The sequence below is a fragment of the Rhinopithecus roxellana genome, chromosome 9, assembly GCF_007565055.1.
Source record: "Rhinopithecus roxellana isolate Shanxi Qingling chromosome 9, ASM756505v1, whole genome shotgun sequence".
Taxonomy (NCBI): domain Eukaryota; kingdom Metazoa; phylum Chordata; class Mammalia; order Primates; family Cercopithecidae; genus Rhinopithecus; species Rhinopithecus roxellana.
Genome location: NC_044557.1, coordinates 106,867,895 through 106,889,981, shown reverse-complemented (window position 1 = coordinate 106,889,981; position 22,087 = coordinate 106,867,895). Strand labels below are relative to the sequence as shown.

Here is a 22,087-nt window from a genome sequence, read left to right as displayed (position 1 = left end):
ACATTTATAGATTTGTTCTTCAACAAAATAATATTAATTCTGATTAATTATTTTTACCTGTTCCCTTCCGTGCAAGTTCCAAACTCCACTGGGGTTTTGTGGTGGGTGTGCTGTCACAGCCTGTTGAGTGCTGCGGTATTAAAGCAGATCGGGAGCTAGCTGGCCGATATTTCGAGAGCCCTAAAATGCCAAACGAGAAAAAAGAGAGATTTATTTCTTTGTTTCCCAAAAGAAAAAAAAGGTTGACAGGTTTTTATAAACTAGCCTTAAAGACAGAAACAGTTCATCCACAGTAAAATTCTAACAGTTGAAAGGATACTAGCTGGGTGGAGTGGCTCACACCTTTAATCCCAATGTTTTGGGAGGCTGAGGAGGGAGGATCGCTTGAGGCCAGGAGTTCAAGACCAGCCTAGCTATCACAGTGAGACCACGTCTCTACTACAAAAAAATAAATAAATAAATAAAATCAGCCAGGTATGGTGGCATGTAACTGTGGTCCTAGTTACTTGAGGGGCTGAGGTGGGAGGATGTATTGAGCCCAGGAGTTCGAGGTTGGAGTGAGCTATGATCATGTCACTGCAATCTAGCCTGGGCCACAGAGTGCAACTCTGTGTCTTTAGAAGAAAAAAAAAAAAACAAACTATTTTAAAACTACTAAAAATCTCATTTAATTTAATCCTTTGTCATGGTTCCTGTAAGCTTAAGTCTGAGTAGAATAAGCATTCAAGAGAGGCAATAAGCTTGAATGACTTCCTGAACATATAAATTAATCCCTGTACTCTGGGGCAGGAACCATTTCATATGTTTTATTATTTATGTGAAACTCTGTATAGAGTAGTTTGCCCAGCCCCCCAAATTTTGGTAACAAATACCATTATAAAATTTACTCAACAAATAGATCCAAGATAGTTTAGGGACTACAGAAGACATTTAAAACAGAAAATGGTCTAATTGCGTAATGTGACCAGCACTGTAGTGGAATCTGGAGATTGAGGTTTTGATCCCAAACTTATCAAAAAAATCAGAAATACATTCTGAGTAAGATATTTTATCTCTTTATGTCTTAATTCCTTCACTTGTCACATTCCTTCACTTGTCCTAAGATTTAGCCCTTAGTTGGCCACTACCTGGGTATGTCATCCAGGGCAAGTCACTTAGCATCTCTCTACTTGTCTACTTAAATGGACAGAATAGATAAAATAACTGTTAAGCTTCAACTATAAAACCAAAAGAATTCATGACCTATCAGTCTTCAAATGTATCTTAGATTCATATCCTACCTGCAGCAAGTTCTCAAATTCTAGTAGCTCATCTTAGATTACTAGATAATGAAAAAATAATTTAGGTCTCATAAATAAAATTAAAACAAAAAGCCAAATAAAAAGCAAAGCAACAGGAGTAATAAGGTCTTTAGCACAAATGTAACATGTTAAAAACAAAAGAGAAAAAAATCTCATTCATATGTAAACATCCTAAAATACAACAACCATGGGCAATGAAAAGGATTTCCAAACAAAAAAACAGAAACGTTACCCAGAAAAAAAGAGATAAACAGTCATACCCATAATAAAAGAAATGCATTAAAAAGTAAACCTGGAAGGGCAGGGTGGCTCACGCCTATAATCCCCACACTTCGGGAGGCCAAAGCAGGAAAATCACTTGAGGTCAGGAGTTTGAGTCCAGCCTGGCCAACATGGCAAAAGCCTGTCTCTACTAAAAACACAAAAATTAGCCAGGCACAGTGGCGCGCGCCTGTAGTCCCAGCTACTTGGGAGGCTGAGGAAAGAGAATCACTTGAACCCAGGAGGCAAAGGCTGCAGTCAACAGAGACGGCACTACTGCACTCCAGCCTGGGTGACAGAGTGAGACTCCATCTTAAAAAAAAAAAAACAAAAAAAACCCCAAAAAACAAAAACAGTAAACATGAGTTATTTTACAGTTACTCTAAAAGTTCTGAATTATTACACTGAGGACAAGTGCTATGACAGATAATGATCATAAAGAAAATTAATGAATTACAATTTATATACCAATAAGAATTTTAGAAACATAATGCCGAGTAAAAAAAAAGCAAGTCTGGCCAGGCGCGGTGGCTCAAGCCTGTAATCCCAGCACTTTGGGTGGCCGAGATGGGTGGATCACGAGGTCAGGAGATCGAGACTATCCTGGCTAACACGGTGAAACCCCGTCTCTACTAAAAAATACAAAAAACTAGCCCGGCGTGGTGGCGGGCGCCTGTAGTCCCAGCTACTCGGGAGGCTGAGGCAGGAGAATGGCGTGAACCCGGGAGGCGGAGCTTGCAGTGAGCTGAAGTGAGCTGAGATCCGACCACTGCACTCCAGCCCGGGCGGCAGAGCAAGGCTCCATCTCAAAAAAAAAAAAAAAAAAAAAGCAAGTCATGTTATACCATTTCTTAAAAAATTCAAAAAACAAGTGCAACTAAACATACAGGATCACATACCTATGTGGAACACTATAAAGAAAAGCAACAGAATGAAATTAAGGGGGGGAAAAAAAGAAAATGCGATATAGTAGTTACTTGTAGTGGAAAGGCAGAACAGGACCAGGGATGAAGCATACAGGAAACATCCGGGCATGATATATAGTGTACATGTGAACTTGGGTGGCATGTATGCAGATATGTGTTTTATTACTGTATGTCATAACTTTTATCAAAGGCTTTTATTCATTAAAAATTAGAAAAAGCTTATGATATAAACTGGTATAATCTCTCAAAAAACATGGCAATACGTATCAAGAGCTATGAAAATCTAAAGACATGTATCTCACAATATAGCTAACATTAATCTTTTCACTAATAATACATTTTGGGGAATTTATCCAAGAAACACAATTTAACAAAAAGATAAAGTGCAGAATTACCTACAATATATGAAAATGAAAAACAACCTAACGCCTTTCAACAAGGAAATGACAAGGTAAATTTTAGTTTATTGAGTCTATGTTGTCTTAGGTGGTATTTTCTTTTTTTTTTTTTTGAGACAGAGTCTCGCTCTGTCGCCCAGGCTGGAATGCAGTGGCGCGAACTCGACTCACTGTGACCTCTGCCCCTCCAGGTTTAAGCAATTCTCTGCCTCAGCCTCCGGAGTAGCTGGGATTACAGGCGCATGCCACCATGCCCGGCTAATTTTTTGTATTTTTAGTAGAGACGGGGTTTCACCATCTTGGCCAGGCTGGTCTTGAACTCCTGACCTCGTGATCCACCCGCCTCGGCCTCCCGAAGTGCTGGGATTACAGGCGTGAGCCACCATGCCCAGCCCTTAGGTAGTATTTTCAAAAGAAAACATAATGCTTTTTGAATGACCTATGAAAATGACTGACATAATATTATATGAGATAGGCAGGCAAAAAGAGAAAGTGGTGCTACAAGCAGCATTAACTGCAGTTAAAAAAAATTAATGTAACTATGGTTACATGAAGTCAAGTCTACAACATACACACACAGAAAAGAAATCAGAGCTACCAGAAAGAATCTGAATGATGGATTTTATACAAACAAATACTTAAAAAAGACCAAAATAAAACAGCCAAAAGAAGCACTTTTTCTATTTGTTATTTTGCCAATTTATGTTATAACCTGATACAATTTAATATTTTAAGCTGGCTAATTTTAAACTTTATAGTTGTTCATTTGAAAATAAAGTAACACACATTAAAAAAGTGGTATCAATGTCTCCATCTCTTCAATGATTGCAGAATACTAATCTTACCTGGAGTTGATGGCCTTTCAAGCATGTTTAAATGATGGGAAATGAAGGCCTGGCTATCATGAACAGTATCCATGTCAATCTCCTCCTCATCTTGAGAACTTGAAAACTAAAACACACACACACACATAAAACAGAGGAATAAAAGAACGATTACATCATGTTATGTTTGGTTCTTAGCTCTTAGGAAAAGCAGCAGAGAGGCCATAGGATATACCCCCATATAATCTTAAAATAAAAAGTAGTTTCTTTCTTCAAAGATATTAAGAGAAAGAAAAGATTATGTGGTCCAGCCTCCAATTAGAAATTACTGGAAATGTAATAGCAACTAAAATCTACTCCTATTTTGTGGGAAAAAGTGATGAGTTGTGGTGAAACGTGCACACATAGTTCCTCCCCCAAATAGAGAAGAATTATGCGATAATATAAGTTAAATATTTGGTTTGAATGTCTTAGAAGGACATTTGAGTTTTATAATGCAGTCTGTCGCATGTGTTCCTGCTAAGGAAAAACCACTGCAAGTATTCAAAAAGATTTACAAGAAGGTGAATATCCTACACTGTTAATACAGGTTTAACCTGTATTTCTTACTCTGATTTTGAGTTTGACTTTACTGCTATCCTCATTCTTCTCCAGTATTTGACCAGGTTCTAGTGGGGACCCCAGTGGTGTATCAGACTTCCTCTTCACTCCCTGCTGATGAGCTGATATATTACATGATGCTTCCTTGGCAAGGTGATCATCTTCCTGCGGCAATATTCAAGATCAAAATTAGATTTCTGAAGACGAGTAGCTCATATTACAGCTGAAAACTAATAGCTATAGCAACCATGCAGATTAGAGCATGCCCAGTGGCTAGAAATTATCAGCAATGGGCTTAAAATAAATGTAATCTTTTCTTGTCTGCTGGTCTTTTTTAGGGGGAGAAGGGAGGTGTTTAAGTGAACTTTCAGAGCTTTCCCCAAAGAACATGTCCTTTGATGCATTTTCTCCTCTTAACCTGCAGTGTGAATGTGGATAAATTAACATATATGAGCAAGAATTATAAATATATCCATTTTCAAAGGTTGATAAATATGTAGATCTGAAAGAGCTCTTTAATGAGACTTTTTTTTTCTATGTAAGTATTTGTCTTACTTCTTCATAACCCAAACTCTAGGACATATTTTAAATTGACAACAAATAAGTATGATGATACTTCAGAAAATTTAGGTGAGTAAGCAAATTTAACATGAACTATTACTAATTAGCATAGAGAGAATCTGCAATTTAAAGTGTCAAAACACCAGTAGGGAACTGCCAGGCAAGTAATCTGGTCTAAATATTGGTGAAAAATGAAGCTTGAAGTATTGGAGACATTTTGTCATCAGTAAAAAAAATTTCAGGAAAAATTTCTTTACATTACAATAAAATGATTAATATGTATCTTACAAGTCTTTCTACAAAATGGTAATTTTATAATACAAAGGCAGAAATAAAAGCTTCTCTAAAAGCAAACAAACATATATGTGTGTGTGTGTATATATGTGTGTGTGTACATATATATATATAAAACATTTTAAAATGTAACACAGTCTCCTCCCAAATCAGCAGATTATTAATTTACCTAGTCATTCATTCATTCATTCTTTATTTCATTATTTCATTCAACAAGCATTTGCCAGGCATTTATCGTATGTTTAGAACTGTGCTAGGTATTACACAGAGCAATAATTTTAAAAAGACAAGGCCCCTGTTTTCACATGGCTTGCCATTAACACATATGGGACAAGATGGGTTAATATGTAATAGGTTAAATATTCAGCTGGGTGTGGTGGCTCACGCCTGTAATCCTAGCACTTTGGGAGGCCAAGGTGGGTGGATCACCTGAAGTCAGGTGTTTGAGACCAGCCTGGCCAACATGGTGAAACTCCGTCTCTTCTAAAAATACAAAAACTTAGCCAGGCATGATGGCAATCACCCATAATCCCAGCTACTCAGGAGGCTAAGGCAGGAGAATTGCTTGAACCCAGGAGGCAGAGGTCGCAGTGAGCTGAGATTGAGCCATTGCACTCTAGCCTGGGGAACAAGAATGGAACTCTGTCTCAAAAAAACAAAAAAAAAAAAAGGTTAAATATTCATTTCTATCTTTTGCTACTCAGAGAAGAAATTCTATGCTCAAGTATAAAAAAAAAATCATTAGATTATCACAATAGGAGTAAAGGGACCAGGAGCACATCATTTGTTACGTGCAGTTTTATAGTTGCCAGTAGCATTTTATAATTTGCACAGTGCTAATCAAATGTCAGCCAGCATGTTTTAAAAGGACACAAGAAACTGTGTTAGTGGCTATAAAATTCACTAGTTCACAGGAAACAGTTCTCTTCTCTAGATGGCTCTATATAATGAAACTACATCTTCTGTAATACACGTGATTCTTACAGGATTCTGAAATCCAACTAGCTGTGGGTGACTGCTTGGATTATTTGCAGCTTCTTGGTTCACGGCTACTGCCTCTGGAATTATGGTAGGATTCAAGACAGCTTTTTTCTCCTTTAGATTAAGAACCAACCCAAGCTCTGGCAAGGGTAAACAGGAAGGTCTACTGAGGCCAAAAAGTGTGAAGTACAAGTCCACAGCACCACACCGTAACCTCCAGTCATGTGAAGTACCTAAAAAGTACGTAATAAAGAATTAAGTCAACATGCACATTGATTCATACATTTTAACTGTCCCAGAACCTGTACAACAAAAGGAACTTTATAACTGGAAAAATCTTTATCACACCTTTCATCTTACAAAATGAATACTAGACATGAACCAAAAATCTAACATTCCAAAAATTGTATTTTTTATAGCCTTAAATCTTCCTTTTTATTCTTTCTCCTCAGTAATTATCCCACATTCACTCCTTCTCTGTTCATCTTGTCTGATTCTCTTCATTAACAGCCTGTTAGGAAGACAGCCTCCATGAGCCTTTGCATTCCCTATCATGGAAACAAATTTTCTGATCTCTAGAACTTACTACTTTCAAGTTTTACATATAGTAAGAAACCATACAACTACTATTGGACTTATTGAAGAGGAGGAAAATATTTTGCTAAACACCTTTATATTTGTGTTACTGTAGTGAGAACTTATTTCTGATTTTTAAATAACAGAAATAAGCAAACCACAAGCATGACAATGGGCAGTAGACGTGGGCTTGACTAGAAAATAACTGCCTGGGTAGAAGTTCAGTTTCTCCTAGTTCAGACACTAGAGGCAAGTTCTTTCCATTTCTCTGAGTCTCAGTTTTTTTATCTCCAAAATAGGAGTTTTGGTCTCAAGTCATACCTTACCCCATAGCAATGACAGATCACAGCACATTGATACCAGGGTTTTCTCACCTTCCTTTTCTCCCCAGTAGAACACTCCAGTAGATACTGTCATCAAATAGACTGAAAAGATGAAATTTGTCAGCTAGGATTACACAACCTCTATGTTTTCTAGTCAGAATTTTAAATGACTTGAAGAGCATAGAACAAGTGAACAGAAGAAAAGTGGATATTCTTCTTGAGAAGAAACATAAGCCTGGCCGGGCATGGTGGCTCATGCCTGTAATCCCAGCACTCTGGGAGGCCACGGTGGGCAGATCGCTTGAGCTCAGAAGTTAAAAGCAAGCCTGGGCAACATGGCAAAGCCCTCTCTCTACTAAAAAACACAAAAATTAGCTGAGTGTGGTGGCGCATGATGTAATCCCAGTTACCTGGGTGGGTGAGGCAGGAGAATAGCTTAAACCCAGGAGGCGGAGGCTGCAGTGAGCCAAGATTGCACCACTGCACTCGAACCTGGGCAACAGAGTGAGACCTTGTCTCAAAAAATAAAGAAAGAAAGGAAGGGAGAGACGAAGGGGGAAGGAAGGCCCTATAAATACCTAATTTTTACCAAGAACCGTTGTTTCAAAAGAGTACCACATTTAAAAAGGAGAAACAAAAAGGAAAAAATTTGGCTATCATAAATATTAAACTTTGTGGTTTTCAACAACAAATATTAGTATAAGTAAATACATTATCAACTAATAGTAATTCTCATCACATTTACTCTAACAGGTAACTATTAATTATATGCCAATCTGCAATAGGAAAAATTGTAAATTCACTTTCATACTAGATAGTGCATTGTACTAGGCCACTGTGCATGCTATAATGTTGTGAAATAGCTCTCATCATTCCTACTTGAGACATTTTCAGTTTTGCTGTTGCGTGACATATGACACTGGCAGAAGCAAGAGAGAGGCAAGAGCTACAGAGAACCAAGTAATGGAAAAAACATTACACAGTAAAAGCAAGAATTTTACATTGGAAACCCATTTTCTCTTCCTGGAATATGCATATGTGGACACTTCAATAGCTTGAGGTAGTATTATTTTGTAGGCATTCATTTTTCCTCCTCAAAGCATTTTACATATATAAAAGTTCCACAAAGAGGAGGTTATCAGATTCCTGGGGGCTTCTATTAACAAAGGCTAGAGGGTCTCAACCTTCTGGGGGAAGGGAAGAAATGCCAGGAGTAAGCAATCCAGAGCAGCTGGCCCTGTATCTCTCTATCCATGGGTATAACAAGAAAAGGAGTGAATTTTAGCCATTTTATCAGTTTAAAAAAAAAAAAAAAAAAAAAAAAAAGAACAGTTTAGAGTATATTTGCTGTTTGGAAGAAAATTAAATCTTGAAGATCAATATTGCCTAATCATGTGTGCTGCAAAAACCAGCCTGAACTTTTATATGCTGTCGAAGATCTCAAAATGAGTCATTCAATTGTGAATTCCTTAACATTTAAAAATATATATGTTAATTTTAAAAGACAAATTGAGTATGTGTATTTTGATGAGCTAGGGCTTTTATTTTGTTTTTGAACATCAGCTTAAGGATGATTAGGCAGCACAGTAAAGGCTGCTAAATGCACTGAAGCCCTCAAATATGATTTTGGTTACTTTTTATTTCTATGTGGGCTTTTTGGTTTTGCTAGACTTCTACTAATTTGGACAAGGGAATGGACACCACTGTTGTGTTCCTGAGGGAGGTTCTTGATAGTGTTTTCTGTCTTCTAAAAATGAACTTACATATTAAAATTGGGGACTACAAGGGAGCTAAAAAATGAATAGTAGTACTTTTGTTAAAATTACGAGAGAGCAAAAAATAGAGATAAAAGCCAAAATTTCATTGTATTTCAAATTCATGGAATAAAATCTTAAGATGGTTGTCATGTTAGTACGTTAGTATATTTCAATTAAGTTGAGAGATAGAATGGGAGAAAAACACTTCTAATTAATTGCCTGTTAGCTCTGTGACCTTGGGCAAGTCAGCTCTCTGGGCTATAACTGAGATGATCAGAGTAGTTCACTCAGATGATCTTTAAGACCCCCTCATCAGGTCTAAAATTCGACGATTCCAAGTCAATCAATCCCGTTAGAGAGAGGCCCTGAAACAGCCTCTGATTTCTGCCTGTAGTTACAGTATTCTGAAGACCCATCTTTAATCTTCCAGCTACCTCCCTTCTCCCCATGACTTATGGCAACGAATGATCACATACAACAAAATAACAGTCACTAGTCTCTCCTCCCAGGAAAAATGCTATTCATCCTGTCTTCATTAGCAGTGATACTCTGAGACCAACCCTGTTTATCTGAATCAGAACAACAACATTCAAGAAGAAACCCAGTATTAATGTTGTCTGTTCAAATCAGAAAGTGCCTTGAGACAAACACCACCAAAATAGTAAATCTGATCCTACCGAAAAATCATCTCTTCATTTTCTAAGGTAACTGCTATTAAAACTGATCAACTAGGCCGAGGCGGGAGGATCACGAGGTCAGGAGATCGAGACCATCCTGGTTAACACAGTGAAACTCAGTCTCTACTAAAAATACAAAAATTAGCTGGACGTGGTGGTGGGTGCCTGTAGTCCCAGCTACTCGGAGGCTGAGGCATGAGAATGGCGTGAACCCAGGAGGCGGCGCTTGCAGTGAGCCGAGATCGCACCACTGCACTCCAGCCTGGGTGACAGAGTGAGATTCCATCTCAAAAACAAACAAACAAACAAACAAACGAACAAATAACTGATCAACTAAAAAAGCTGCTAAGAAGAAAACTCACTTTGAAAGCCAGTTTTCAGGACACTTCTGAATAAACCCAGCGCTCCTTATTGATGACTGAAGCTTAGAAATTTGTACACAGTTAAGCCAGAAATACAACTTCCACTGGGTATTACTATCCTGACTGTTCTGTCCATCTTACAATAAAAAAAACCCAGCACATTCATTTCTATTTATGTGTGTGTGTGTATAATATATAATTTCCTAAGCAGATGAATCAATATGTTTTAATTTTCTTCCACCATTTCCATTCCTAAGAAGGAAGGTATTAGGGAGAGAGAGATGGTGGGACAGAACTTTGAAACCTTTTGATGTTAATATCAAAACTGCTTATTTTCTTACTCTGAAACCTAGCAAATCCTATCAAACCGAATTACAAGTTGTCCCTCATTCTACCCCCTTGAGTGTAGCTGTAAATTTCCAAACATTAAAAATTATGATGTAAATAAACAGCATTCAATGACTTGAACAATTCATGTTTTCATGTCATTCTTATAGTAATATGCCAGACACTAAAGGTCAATGTGGAAGCAACAGTTAAAATTCCCTTCATAATGATAAAGAGTCAAAGATACTATCTCCTCAATGAAGATCTGTTTCTTCAGATATTAAAAAAACACTCAATTAGGCAAGACCAGCAAAAGTATTTATGTCTTAAATTAAATATGAAGCACCAATAAAAATCTCCAATTCTTAGGTTTTAATTTTTTAATGTATTTTAAAATTACTGTCATTTTGGCCTGTAATTCAGTATCTTACTTAAAGCTATAAAGGCAGGATCACATATGTTCTGAATTTTGATACATATTCCTTTGGAAGACGAAAATCATTTCTTTCAGTGTGGAAAAATCTACCATACACAGCTAACCAAAGTCAGCCTGGTTCTAACAACACCTGTTCCTCATTGCCCAGAGCATAAAACCTAAACTCCCCAGGCCCTTCACATTTAGATCCTAATCTATCTTTCCAGATAATACTATTTTCTCAACACTCCTTCAGAACATGAGGCTTTTATATATATAATTCTACCACCTAAAAATGTATTTATCCTGCTGGAAAACTCCTTTCCATTCATTAAGAGCTAGCTCAAATGCTACCTCTCCATGAACATTTTAGCATTCCAGACAGGGTTCATGGCTCCTTTCTTTGGGTTCCCCAAATAGTTTGTTCTCTTTAGCAACTATCTCTTCATATTATAATTTATCTGTTCCTATGTCTCTCTTTCCATTATACTTAGTTAATACACAGAAAACACAGCATAGTGGCAAATAGAAAGTGCTCAAGAAAAAACTAGTGAATTAATGTGAAACCTTTAAAAACAACTGCCCCTGGCAAATATTTTCAATTAAACATAAACCTATTTATTTAAGAATCTTTTTTTTTAATTATTATTATTATTATTATACTTTAAGTTCTAGGGTACATGTGCATAACGTGCAAGTTTGTTACATATGTATACTTATGCCATGTTGGTGTGCTGCACCCATCAACTCGTCAGCACCCATCAACTCGTCATTTACATCAGGTATAACTCCCAATGCAATCCCTCCCCCTTCCTCCCTCCCCACTCCCCGTGATAGGCCCCGGTGTGTGATGTTCCCCTTCCCGAGTCCAAGTGATCTCATTGTTCAGTTCCCACCTATGAGTGAGAACATGCGGTGTTTGGTTTTCTCTTCTTGTGATGGTTTGCTAAGAATGATGGTTTCCAGCTGCATCCATGTCCCTACAAAGGACACAAACTCATCCTTTTTTAAGGCTGCATAGTATTCCATGGTGTATATGTGCCACATTTTCTTAATCCAGTCTGTCACAGATGGACATTTGGGTTGATTCCAAGTCTTTGCTATTGTGAATACTGCCGCAATAAACATATGTGTGCGTGTGTCTTTATAGCAGCATGATTTATGATCCTTTGGGTATATACCCAGTAATGGGATGGCTGGGTCATATGGTACATCTAGTCCTAGATCCTTGAGAAATCGCCATACTGTTTTCCATAATGGTTGAACTAGTTTACAATCCCACCAACAGTGTAAAAGTGTTCCTATTTCTCCACATCCTCTCCAGCACCTATTGTTTCCTGACTTTTTAATGATTGCCATTCTAACTGGTGTGAGATGGTATCTCGTTGTGGTTTTGATTTGCATTTCTCTGATGGCCAGTGATGAGCATTTTTTCATGTGTCTGTTGGCTGTATGCATGTCTTCTTTTGAGAAATGTCTGTTCATATCCTTTGCCCACTTTTTGATGGGGTTGTTTGTTTTTTTCTTGTAAATTTGTTTGAGTTCTTTGTAGGTTCTGGATATTAGCCCTTTGTCAGATGAGTAGATTGCAAAAATTTTCTCCCATTCTGTAGGTTGCCTGTTCACTCTGATGGTAGTTTCTTTTGCTGTACAGAAGCTCTTTAGTTTAATTAGATCCCATTTGTCAATTTTGGCTTTTGCTGCCATTGCTTTTGGTGTTTTAGACATGAAGTCCTTGCCCATGCCTATGTCCTGAATGGTAAAGGACGTCTTCAAGGAGAACTACAAACCACTGCTCAGTGAAATAAAAGAGGACACAAACAAATGGAAGAACATACCATGCTCATGGATAGGAAGAATCAATATTGTGAAAATGGCCATACTGCCCAAGGTTATTTATAGATTCAATGCCATCCCCATCAAGCTACCAATGAGTTTCTTCACAGAATTGGAAAAAACGGCTTTAAAGTTCATATGGAACCAAAAAAGAGCCCGCATTGCCAAGACAATCCTAAGTCAAAAGAACAAAGCTGGAGGCATCACGCTACCTGACTTCAAACTATACTACAAGGCTACAGTAACCAAAACAGCATGGTACTGGTACCAAAACAGAGATATAGACCAATGGAACAGAACAGAGTCCTCAGAAATAATACCACACATCTACAGCCATCTGATCTTTGACAAACCTGAGAGAAACAAGAAATGGGGAAAGGATTCCCTATTTAATAAATGGTGCTGGGAAAATTGGCTAGCCATAAGTAGAAGCTGAAACTGGATCCTTTCCTTACTCCTTATACGAAAATTAATTCAAGATGGATTAGAGACTTAAATGTTATTTAAGAATCTTAAGCAACCATGGACAAAGACCATATAATGTAAAAGATCCTTGTCTTTAAAAATGTTTACTATATTTCTGTGGAGCATTAATTTAAAAGTCGTCATGGGAATTGCAAAGAGCATTTTTGGAAACAACTTGGGAACTGTGAATATGGGCTATATACTGGGTGGGGTTTGATGATCATATTGTGGATATGTAGAATGACCTTATTCTCAGGAGTATATACTAAAGTATTTGGGAAGAGGATCATGACGCCATTTATTTTCAAATGATTCAGAAAAAAACAGGGTATAAATATAATATAAAGAAAGAGAAGGAAAGGAGATAAAGTGGTAAAATTTTAACTGGTGAATCAAGATGAAAGTATATGATTATGCATTGTATTATTCTTTAAACTTTTAAGCTTTAAAAATTTTAAAAACAAAATGCTGAAGATAAAAATGTATATGAAAAATTAAACTACATACAGAATGGGTTAAGATATCTGACATGTGTATGAGTGAATATACACATATATAGGTCGGTGTGTGTATATATTTACAAAGCAAAAACTGTTGGAAAGATACTAGAGTACCTCCCAGAATTTAAGGCTAAGTGGAGTTACTACACACCAAGAAACACGCAGAAACCAGGCAGCCCTGAGATCTCAAAAAGTTTAAGTCTGACAGCCTTCCCTCTGGGATATAGTCACTAAAGTGATTCAGCTACCAAGAATCCTCAGTTTCTGTACCAGTCTCTCAGCTCCAAATTCCCCTAGAATATTTCTTTTTTTTTTTTTTTTTTGGAGACAGAGTCTCGCTCTGTCGCCCAGGCTGAAGTGCAGTGGCGCGATCTCAGCTCACTGCAAGCTCCGCCTCCCGGGTTCAGGCCATTCTCCTGCCTCAGCCTCCCGAGTAGCTGGGACTACAGGCGCCCGCCACCTTGCCCGGCTAGTTTTTTTGTATTTTTTAGTAGAGACGGGGTTTCACCGTGGCAGCCAGGATGGTCTCGATCTCCTGACCTTGTGATCCGCCCGTCTCGGCCTCCCAAAGTGCTGGGATTACAGGCTTGAGCCACTGTGCCCGGCCTCCCCTAGAATATTTCTAAAATGAGTACTAGTATTAACTGAATGGCATATGAATTTTTAAAAGCCATGAGTATCATTCTGTTTCACTCTCAAATTGATTTCAATTTTTAAAATCCTGCTTCTATAAGTCCAAACACAATTTCTCTCTCTTGTTGAAAAGTTTCTGATTCTTCAGAATAAGAAAACAAACTCTAATTCTTCAAAAGTATATGATAAGATGATCCTTCTGAATAGCCATGATATTCTCTCCTATATATTTTAAATTGGTTCAGTAAATTTTGTAACTAGGTGAAGTCAGTATACCTCAAATCCACTTTGTAGAAAGAGAGAAATAAATGAATATAATTACATCTGCATTGTCCACAGTTTTTGTTTCCCAGATAATGCTTATTTCAAGTGACCAGATAGCCCAGAAGCCCCAAAATGAGGAGCAGGCAGGGTTCCACTGGATTTGGGGACCTAGATGATGTTCTAGCTCCTTTTGTTATTGATGAACCCTCACTACCATTTCTTAAAACTATAACCATTAAGAATATAGCAATGTGAAAAATTCTCATGGTAAAATGCTGTTTTAAAACTTTTATTTCAACTATAACTATGTAACACAACACACACACAATTATTTTTTCCTAAAGGCCAAATATACCCAAATTTTAATAGTGTTGATGTAACAGAATTATGTAATATTTCCTTTCTTTGCAGTTTTTTCAGATAAACTCTGTAACATGATTATATTACTTTTACCATTGATTATTTTTTAATCAAATAAAAGAAGGATTTCTTAGGTCAGATTCATTCATTTATCCCAAAGGTTCAGACTTGGAAAGGAAATGACAATTCTCTCTTGTCCATCTTCACTATCTACTGTCCAATGTTCTAGAAAAACATTTTTTTAACCCTCCCAATTATTCATGCCACTCCAATTGTTCATACTGTTCCATTTATAAATCTGAAAAACTGAGTAATAAACTGTTTATGACTATAGCCTCACTGATCTCACTGGTTTAGATATTGGCAGAGAATTTTAAACCAAAGCAGAACTGTACTACACTGCACACTATCAAAATTAAATACTAAACATCAGCCAGAACTTGTATTTGTATAATCAAACCTTCCAATGAGCTTCAAATGTTTTATAAAAATTGTCTCATTAATCTTGAACACATATTTTGTCCAAAACATCTTCTTTAGAAAATAATAAAAGGATTTTTCATATTTCACTATGCTTTCTTCAAATTTGTAACTTATCATGATCAAGGAATCATGTATTCTGGTTAAGAAGATATTCAATACAGCAGAGTTACTGCCACATATGAACTGTAGAATGAACCTTTATAAGTTCCTGAACTTACGTGTTAATACCCTGGGTCTAAATAGCACAAATAATAATATCTTTTAAGGTAGCCAAAGGTAGCAAATATAAAACATTATGTAAAAAGCAGCAATTAGGCCGGGCGTGGTGGCTCAAGCCTCTAATCCCAGCACTTTGGGAGGCCGAGACGGGCGGATCACGAGGTCAGGAGATCGAGACCATCCTGGCTAACACGGTGAAACCCCGTCTCTACTAAAAAATACAAAAAGCAGCCGGGTGAGGTGGTGGGTGCCTGTAGTCCCAGCTACACGGGAGGCTGAGGCAGGAGAATGGCGTAAACCCGGGAGGCGGAGCTTGCAGTGAGCTGAGATCCGGCCACTGCACTCCAGCCTGGGCGACAGAGCAAGACTCCGTCTCAAAAAAAAGAAAGAAAAAAAAAAGCAGCAATTATTCTTTCGGAGATTAAAGAAAACATTAGGAAAAAAATAAGCAATATTTTAGTATAAACTGGTTTTATGTGTTGTTTTCTAAAGACCTTGAGGACAAGGTTCATCCTATTTTCAATTTTATTATATTTCACATAAATATCTACTATGGTGTCTTTACTTGGTGGTATTGCACTATTATTATGAAACCGAAAAACAGAAGTTATGCAACCACTTAACATCTCAATATTAGTGAACTAAGTAATAAAATAAAAGAATTAAAATTTGGTATTTAATTGTGAGTCAGTGAAGTAGCTACTAATGAGACAGGTAGGACAAGTTATTTTCCAATATTATAAAGAGCAAATAAAGTGACATACTCAAAACTTTTAAATATTTGGATAGGCCAGGTGTGGTGGCTCACGCCTGTAATCCCAGCATTTTGGGAGGCTGAGGCAGTGGATCACAAGGTCAGGAGTTTGAGACCAGCCTGGCCAACATGGTGAAATCCCGTCTCTACTAAAAATATAGAAATTAGCTGGGCATGGTGGTAGGCGCCTGTAATCCCAGCAACTTGGAAGGCTGAGGCAGGACAATCGCCTGAACTTGGGAGGCGGAGGCTGCAGCAAGCTGAGATCGTGCCATTGCACTCCAGCCTGGGCAACAGAGCAAGACTGTCTCAAAAAAAAAAATTGCATAAATATCCACATCTATCTGCAACAACTCTTGCTATCTTTAAGCAAAACACATTTCAGCTTAGCGTTTGATTTAATCTTTAAACCAAAACCATTATTACAATTTCAACCTATCACAGACATAAGGCACTTTTTCTTTAAATATACACATTTATAAATCAATAGAAAAGAATCAATAATTCAATTAAATAAAATGGCAAAGAATATGAATAACCTGGAAAAATAGAAATACAAATAGCTCAAATATATGAGAAGCATAACTATCATTATGCTAGTATAACATTTTTGAGTATTCAATATGAGCCAGACACTGTGTTTTACAAATACTAATTTAATTCGATTTGAAGTAGGTATCATTATCACCTACATTTTACAAATGACAACAGTTCAGACAAATCACACAATAAATTCAACCCTTTGCAAAATGGTTCCAGAGCTAGCACTCCTAAGCACTGTTTCTTAGCTCTTGACCTCACTCAAGTAATGTAAATTAAAACTGTGACAAGGCTGGGTGCAGTGGCTCACGCCTGTAATCCCACCACTTTGAAAGACCAAGGAGGGTGGATCACCTGAGGTCAGGAGTTTGAGACCAGCTTAGCCAACACAGTAAAACTCTGTCTCTACTAAAAATACAAAAATTAGTCAGGCATAGTGGCGCATGCCTGTAATCCCAGCTACTTAGGAGGGTGAGGCAGAAGAATCACTTGAACCTGGGAGGTGGAGGTTGCAGTGAGCTGAGATTACACCACTGCACTCCAGCCTGGGCGACAGAGTCTCTATCTCAAAAAAATAAAAATAAATTAAAAAATAAAAACTGTGATGAGATATCATGATCTCCACAGTACAGAACAATAACAGTAAGTACTTTGAAAAAATACAGTCTGTATGTTATTCTATATGCACTGATTGCCTCTGGAAGGATACACAAGAAATTGGTGGCCGGGCGCGGTGGCTCAAGCCTGTAATCCCAGCACTTTGGGAGGCCGAGACGGGCGGATCACGAGGTCAGGAGATCGAGACCATCCTGGCCAACATGGTGAAACCCCGTCTCTACTAAAAAATACAAAAAACTAGCCGGGCGAGGTGGCGGGCGCCTGTAGTCTCAGCTACTTGGGAGGCTGAGGCAGGAGAATGGCGTAAACCCGGGAGGCGGAGCTTGCAGTGAGCTGAGATCCGGCCACTGCACTCCAGCCTGGGCAACAGAGCGAGACTCCGTCTCAAAAAAAAAAAAAAAAAAAAAAAAAAGAAATTGGTTACCTCTGGAAAAGGCCACTAGATGGTCAGGAAAAGACGTGAGAAGACATTTTTCATTCCTTTGTAACTTTCTGAAATAATAATAATACTTTGCAGGCTGATGTTTATAGCACCTTAACCATTTGACACTTTCATGTAAATAAATATTTGTCTCCTCAACCACCCTATGGAGTAAAGTGAGTATATCCTTAATAAATGTTATCACAGCCACCACTGTGAAGGTGTGATAGTCTACTTAAAAGAAAAAAAAAAATCTCAACTTTAAACTTTAGTTCTAAATGCTACTGAATTGAAAACCTGTTGTAAAATCAAACTATGCTAATAATAATAATAAAAAAAAATTTAAATCACTGCTCTCTCACCAGAATTCATAAGTTTCCAAAGTTGATCTACCAGGGCTTCATTGCATAAGGGAGACTCCATGTTCTTAGTAAATGGTGGGTTCTTAGTCAACATGTTGAGAATCTTATGCCTGAAAGATTTAAAAAAAAATTAATTTTTTGCTGACCATTTACTGACAGATGCTATGAGTAGGAGACACCATAAACATTGAAAAATTATCTGTAGTTTCTCCTTCCTATTTTATCACTTTCTCTCTTAAATCTAGCTTTGCATTTATTTAGTTTAATTTCCAAAGACACCATGTCACATCCTGAATATTTACTACTTGTTTTTTCACTGAAACACTCTGGGGTTTGGATAAGAGAGTAATTTTAAAAAATTCTGGTGGATTTGGTCTTTCTAAAATCACCTTGCTGTGTGATGAGATATTCTAAGACCTGACTCCACATAATCCTAACCAATCTTTCCCATCCCACTTTCTAAAATGAACATTCCACTCTGCTTAGATATATGTACAATGATTGGTAAGTATAAAAATCTTAACACAGAGCAAAAAAATCTATATATAGACCAATAAGTCTATATTCGAGATAATAAAATGAACATATATGTGATTACTATAGTATATTTGTAAAACATGGAAATGTGCAGAAGTATTTTAAATATAAAGATTGTAAAAAGTTTTCCTTAAAACAAGCTGAGGTTGAGAAGAGTATCCTAATAGAGGGTAACATTTAAACTCCACTATTGGGAGTTTTTATCTCATATGAGAGGCTACCTGAACATATTATGGAGTTCTCTAAAATATAGGGCAATGCAATGAAAACAAAATTTGGAAAAGAAAACATCCACTGCTATGAGTAGAAGACACCATTAAAGGCTAGAGAAAAGAAAGGAGAAGAAACCTACTGCAGTAGTCTAGCATTTAATGAAAGCATCAACATCAGCTCTAGGACCAGGTTCGAGAAATTACTAAGAGTAACTGCAATGCTTGGATATAAGTGAGGGAGAAAGAAATTGGGTTGTAATTCTTATGGAGGTTGGCAAAACTTTAAAGAAGGTGAATTGGGGAAATTTTTACATTTAATTGATAGTAATAAGACATCAAATTGGATTTGTAATTGAGAAAGAGATGGGAGAAAAGTGAAACTGCCAGATTGTAAATAATTTAACCCCTTTTGGCTGCAATTTAATGTCTGTAAACCTAAAAGATGTAGATTCTGTTAACATCCTCTTATGCTTTGAAATTTAAGACTCTGTAAAATAAGACTACTGAAGGGTTTTAAGAATAAAAGTGAAATGTAATTACAGAATGCAATTTACAGATAGGTAATATAAATGGGGATATAAATATTTATGGATATTTCATATCCATATTTTCATCTTTATATATAAACACAATTCCTCTCCTTCAGGCCTCATACTCCGTTTGTAAGAGCCAATCAGTAATATAGGTAAATAACATATTTCAAAATGTGAGTTTGCTCTTTATTGCATTTTTAAGTTGTTATACTTTTTATTTGCTTGATGAAGAAAAGTGAAGTTTCTGTCTGGCTGCTTTCCAAGTCACCCAAATTACTCTAAATGCCAAGTAAGGTCTGCTAATAATTATTTTATTTTATTATTATTACTTTTTTTTTGGCTGAGCGCAGTGGCTCACGCCTGTAATTCTAGCACTTTGGGGGGCCCAAGGAGGTGGATAACTTGAGGCCAGGAGTTCGAGACCAGCCTGGCCAACATGGCGAAACTCCGTCTCTATTAAAAATACAAAAATTAGCCAGGTGTGGTGGTGCATGCCTGTAATCCCAGCTACCGGAGAGGCTAAAGCAGAAGAATCGCTTGAACCCGGGAGGCGGAGGTTGCAGTGAGCCGAGATCATGCCACTGCACTCCAGCCTGGGCCAGAGTGAGACTGCATCTCAAAAAAATTTATGTTGAAAATCAAATTAAAAAAGGACATGAATAAATGCAAAAGATATTCCCATATTTTCAAAAATCATAAACAAGCATTTTATGCTTAATCTGAAATTACTCAGTTCATTATAGGACTTACAAAATATCATAGCATCATAGCACATAAACTAACCTTACATAGGGTACAGGGTCATCCTGAATCATATTAAGTAGCCATTGCAGTTCTTCATAACTTCTGTCCACTGAAAATAAAAGAAAATATATTTGTTGTTAATTATACCAAATAAAATAATGAATAATGAGTGATAAGCAGGGAGTTTACATTTAATATTTAGGACTGTGCCTTAGCTGAGTTTTCAATCAGAGTTGAAAGTTATAGGTAAGCTCTTACATTTTTATGCAATGGGCCACTTTGTAAGTTTTATAAGTATCAAGCTACATATTAGAGCCAAGACATAAAGTTGCATCAAGAATATATTTTTTTACTAAAGTTCAAACCAATGGCAAGCATAACATAAAGCAAGTTGTAATTAAGAACCCTAAATTACAGATGATTAACTGGACAAAATCTGTTTAAATACAATTGTTTTCCTAGATGCCTAAATGATGGAGAGGTTTGACACTCAATGGTATCTCAACTATATTATATATAGTTTTTGCCCAAGTGGTTTCTTCCATTTAATACTAAAGAACAGTTTTACTTTTCAAGCATAATATAAAAGGCAGTTACAAAAATAGTGTTGCGAATATAGTTGACATAAAATGACTAGCTATTTCCATTCACCTTTTCAAACAAGTTTTGCTTTCATAATTTGAAAAGCTGCGTCTTCAGAATTTTATTCGCAATACTTTTCATTTCTTCCATTTTCTAACTTGAGTATCAATATTTAAATTTACAATTTAACAAAACATGAAGTCTAAACTCATAGTTCACATTTAGACATGAACAAAAGTGAAGTGTAGATTCATATTTCACAATTAAATTATATCTATTAAAGTTTAGCATTCTTTTGAAAATCCTAATATTAGTATTCTATTTCATTTCAGGTAGTACAAGTTCATAAAATCTTACTCATATTTACGAGACATTAAAAACCATTCATACATCTTGGGAAAGACTGGCAACAATGGCATATTTGGTGGATCTCAAAATTTGTCAACACAGAAATGGAGACGGATACAGGATTACATTTTCTTTCATGACAAAAAATACATTTAACAACAAAATCACTGTTTTCATAATTATTTCTAACAGGAAAGGATATTTTAACCTTCAATAAAAAGGAAGCACAAATGACAGTCCTTTTTGAAGTTAGGTCAACACATAAGAACATACACATTATGTTGTTATTACTCTTTATTTTCTGACTGTAAACAAGTATTTCTACAGAAATTTACCAAAAATTACAAAGATTTGAGTATACTTTTCCCTACTTAAAAATGGACTAGTATCTACTGAAGAACTTCTCTCAGTCCTTCTTCTCCTTCCACAGTCAGACAAAAGTTTAGCGTACTTTAAGTTTTTTACTCCTCTATTTTAGTGCTAGAATCTGGAATTTTAGACTTAGATTACATTTACATGTTTCCTCTATTTTCATAATTTTTTAAAATTATTTTTGAAATACACATTAAATTTTACAACCAGTTTAACAAATATTTAAGCTTAAGTATTTGACAGGCATAGTTATTCATCACCAGTTCTTTCATTTCACATTTTCACTAGTCTTGAGTTATTATTTTGACTCACATCCAGGTCAGCTGAAAATTATCTTTGGGAGTTATGTTTTTAAGAATGTTACATAAGAGATGCAGTTCTAATTCTCCAAGGCTCCATGAGCAACACAACTTTGGCAAGGCAGAGAAAATCTTGGGGCATAATTTTCCCTAATAATGACATAGCCATTTGTTCACTGTCTTTTGATTCTTCATATTCTAAAGAATTCAGAAGCCATACTATTCTTTTGCCTTGTAAAATAATCTGGTTCTGATAGTCCTAGAAACTCACACATTTGATACACATCACACATCTGATAGTCCTAGAAACTCACAGTCGCCCGGGCTGGAGTGCAGTGGCAGGATCTCAGCTCACTGCAAGCTCCGCCTCCCGGGTTTACGCCATTCTCCTGCTTCAGCCTCCCGAGTAGCTGGGACTACAG

The 22,087-nt window shown here is 36.7% G+C and overlaps 1 protein-coding gene across 3 annotated transcripts in view; it reads right to left on the bottom strand.

Moving 5' to 3' along the window:
* TAF2 (TATA-box binding protein associated factor 2) overlaps positions 1-22,087 on the bottom strand; it is a 109,076-nt gene that overhangs the window by 12,074 nt on the left and 74,915 nt on the right. For 2 of the 3 annotated variants that reach the window (XM_030937893.1, XM_030937894.1), the window contains 6 exons: positions 20,104-20,173; positions 18,039-18,148; positions 6,150-6,379; positions 4,320-4,475; positions 3,732-3,837; positions 58-180 (listed from right to left, as the gene is read on the bottom strand). In XM_030937893.1, the coding sequence (XP_030793753.1) occupies positions 58-180; positions 3,732-3,837; positions 4,320-4,475; positions 6,150-6,379; positions 18,039-18,148; positions 20,104-20,173 (795 nt within the window). The remainder of the gene's footprint in view (positions 1-57; positions 181-3,731; positions 3,838-4,319; positions 4,476-6,149; positions 6,380-18,038; positions 18,149-20,103; positions 20,174-22,087) is intronic. The other variant, XM_010357784.2, reaches the window with a different exon arrangement.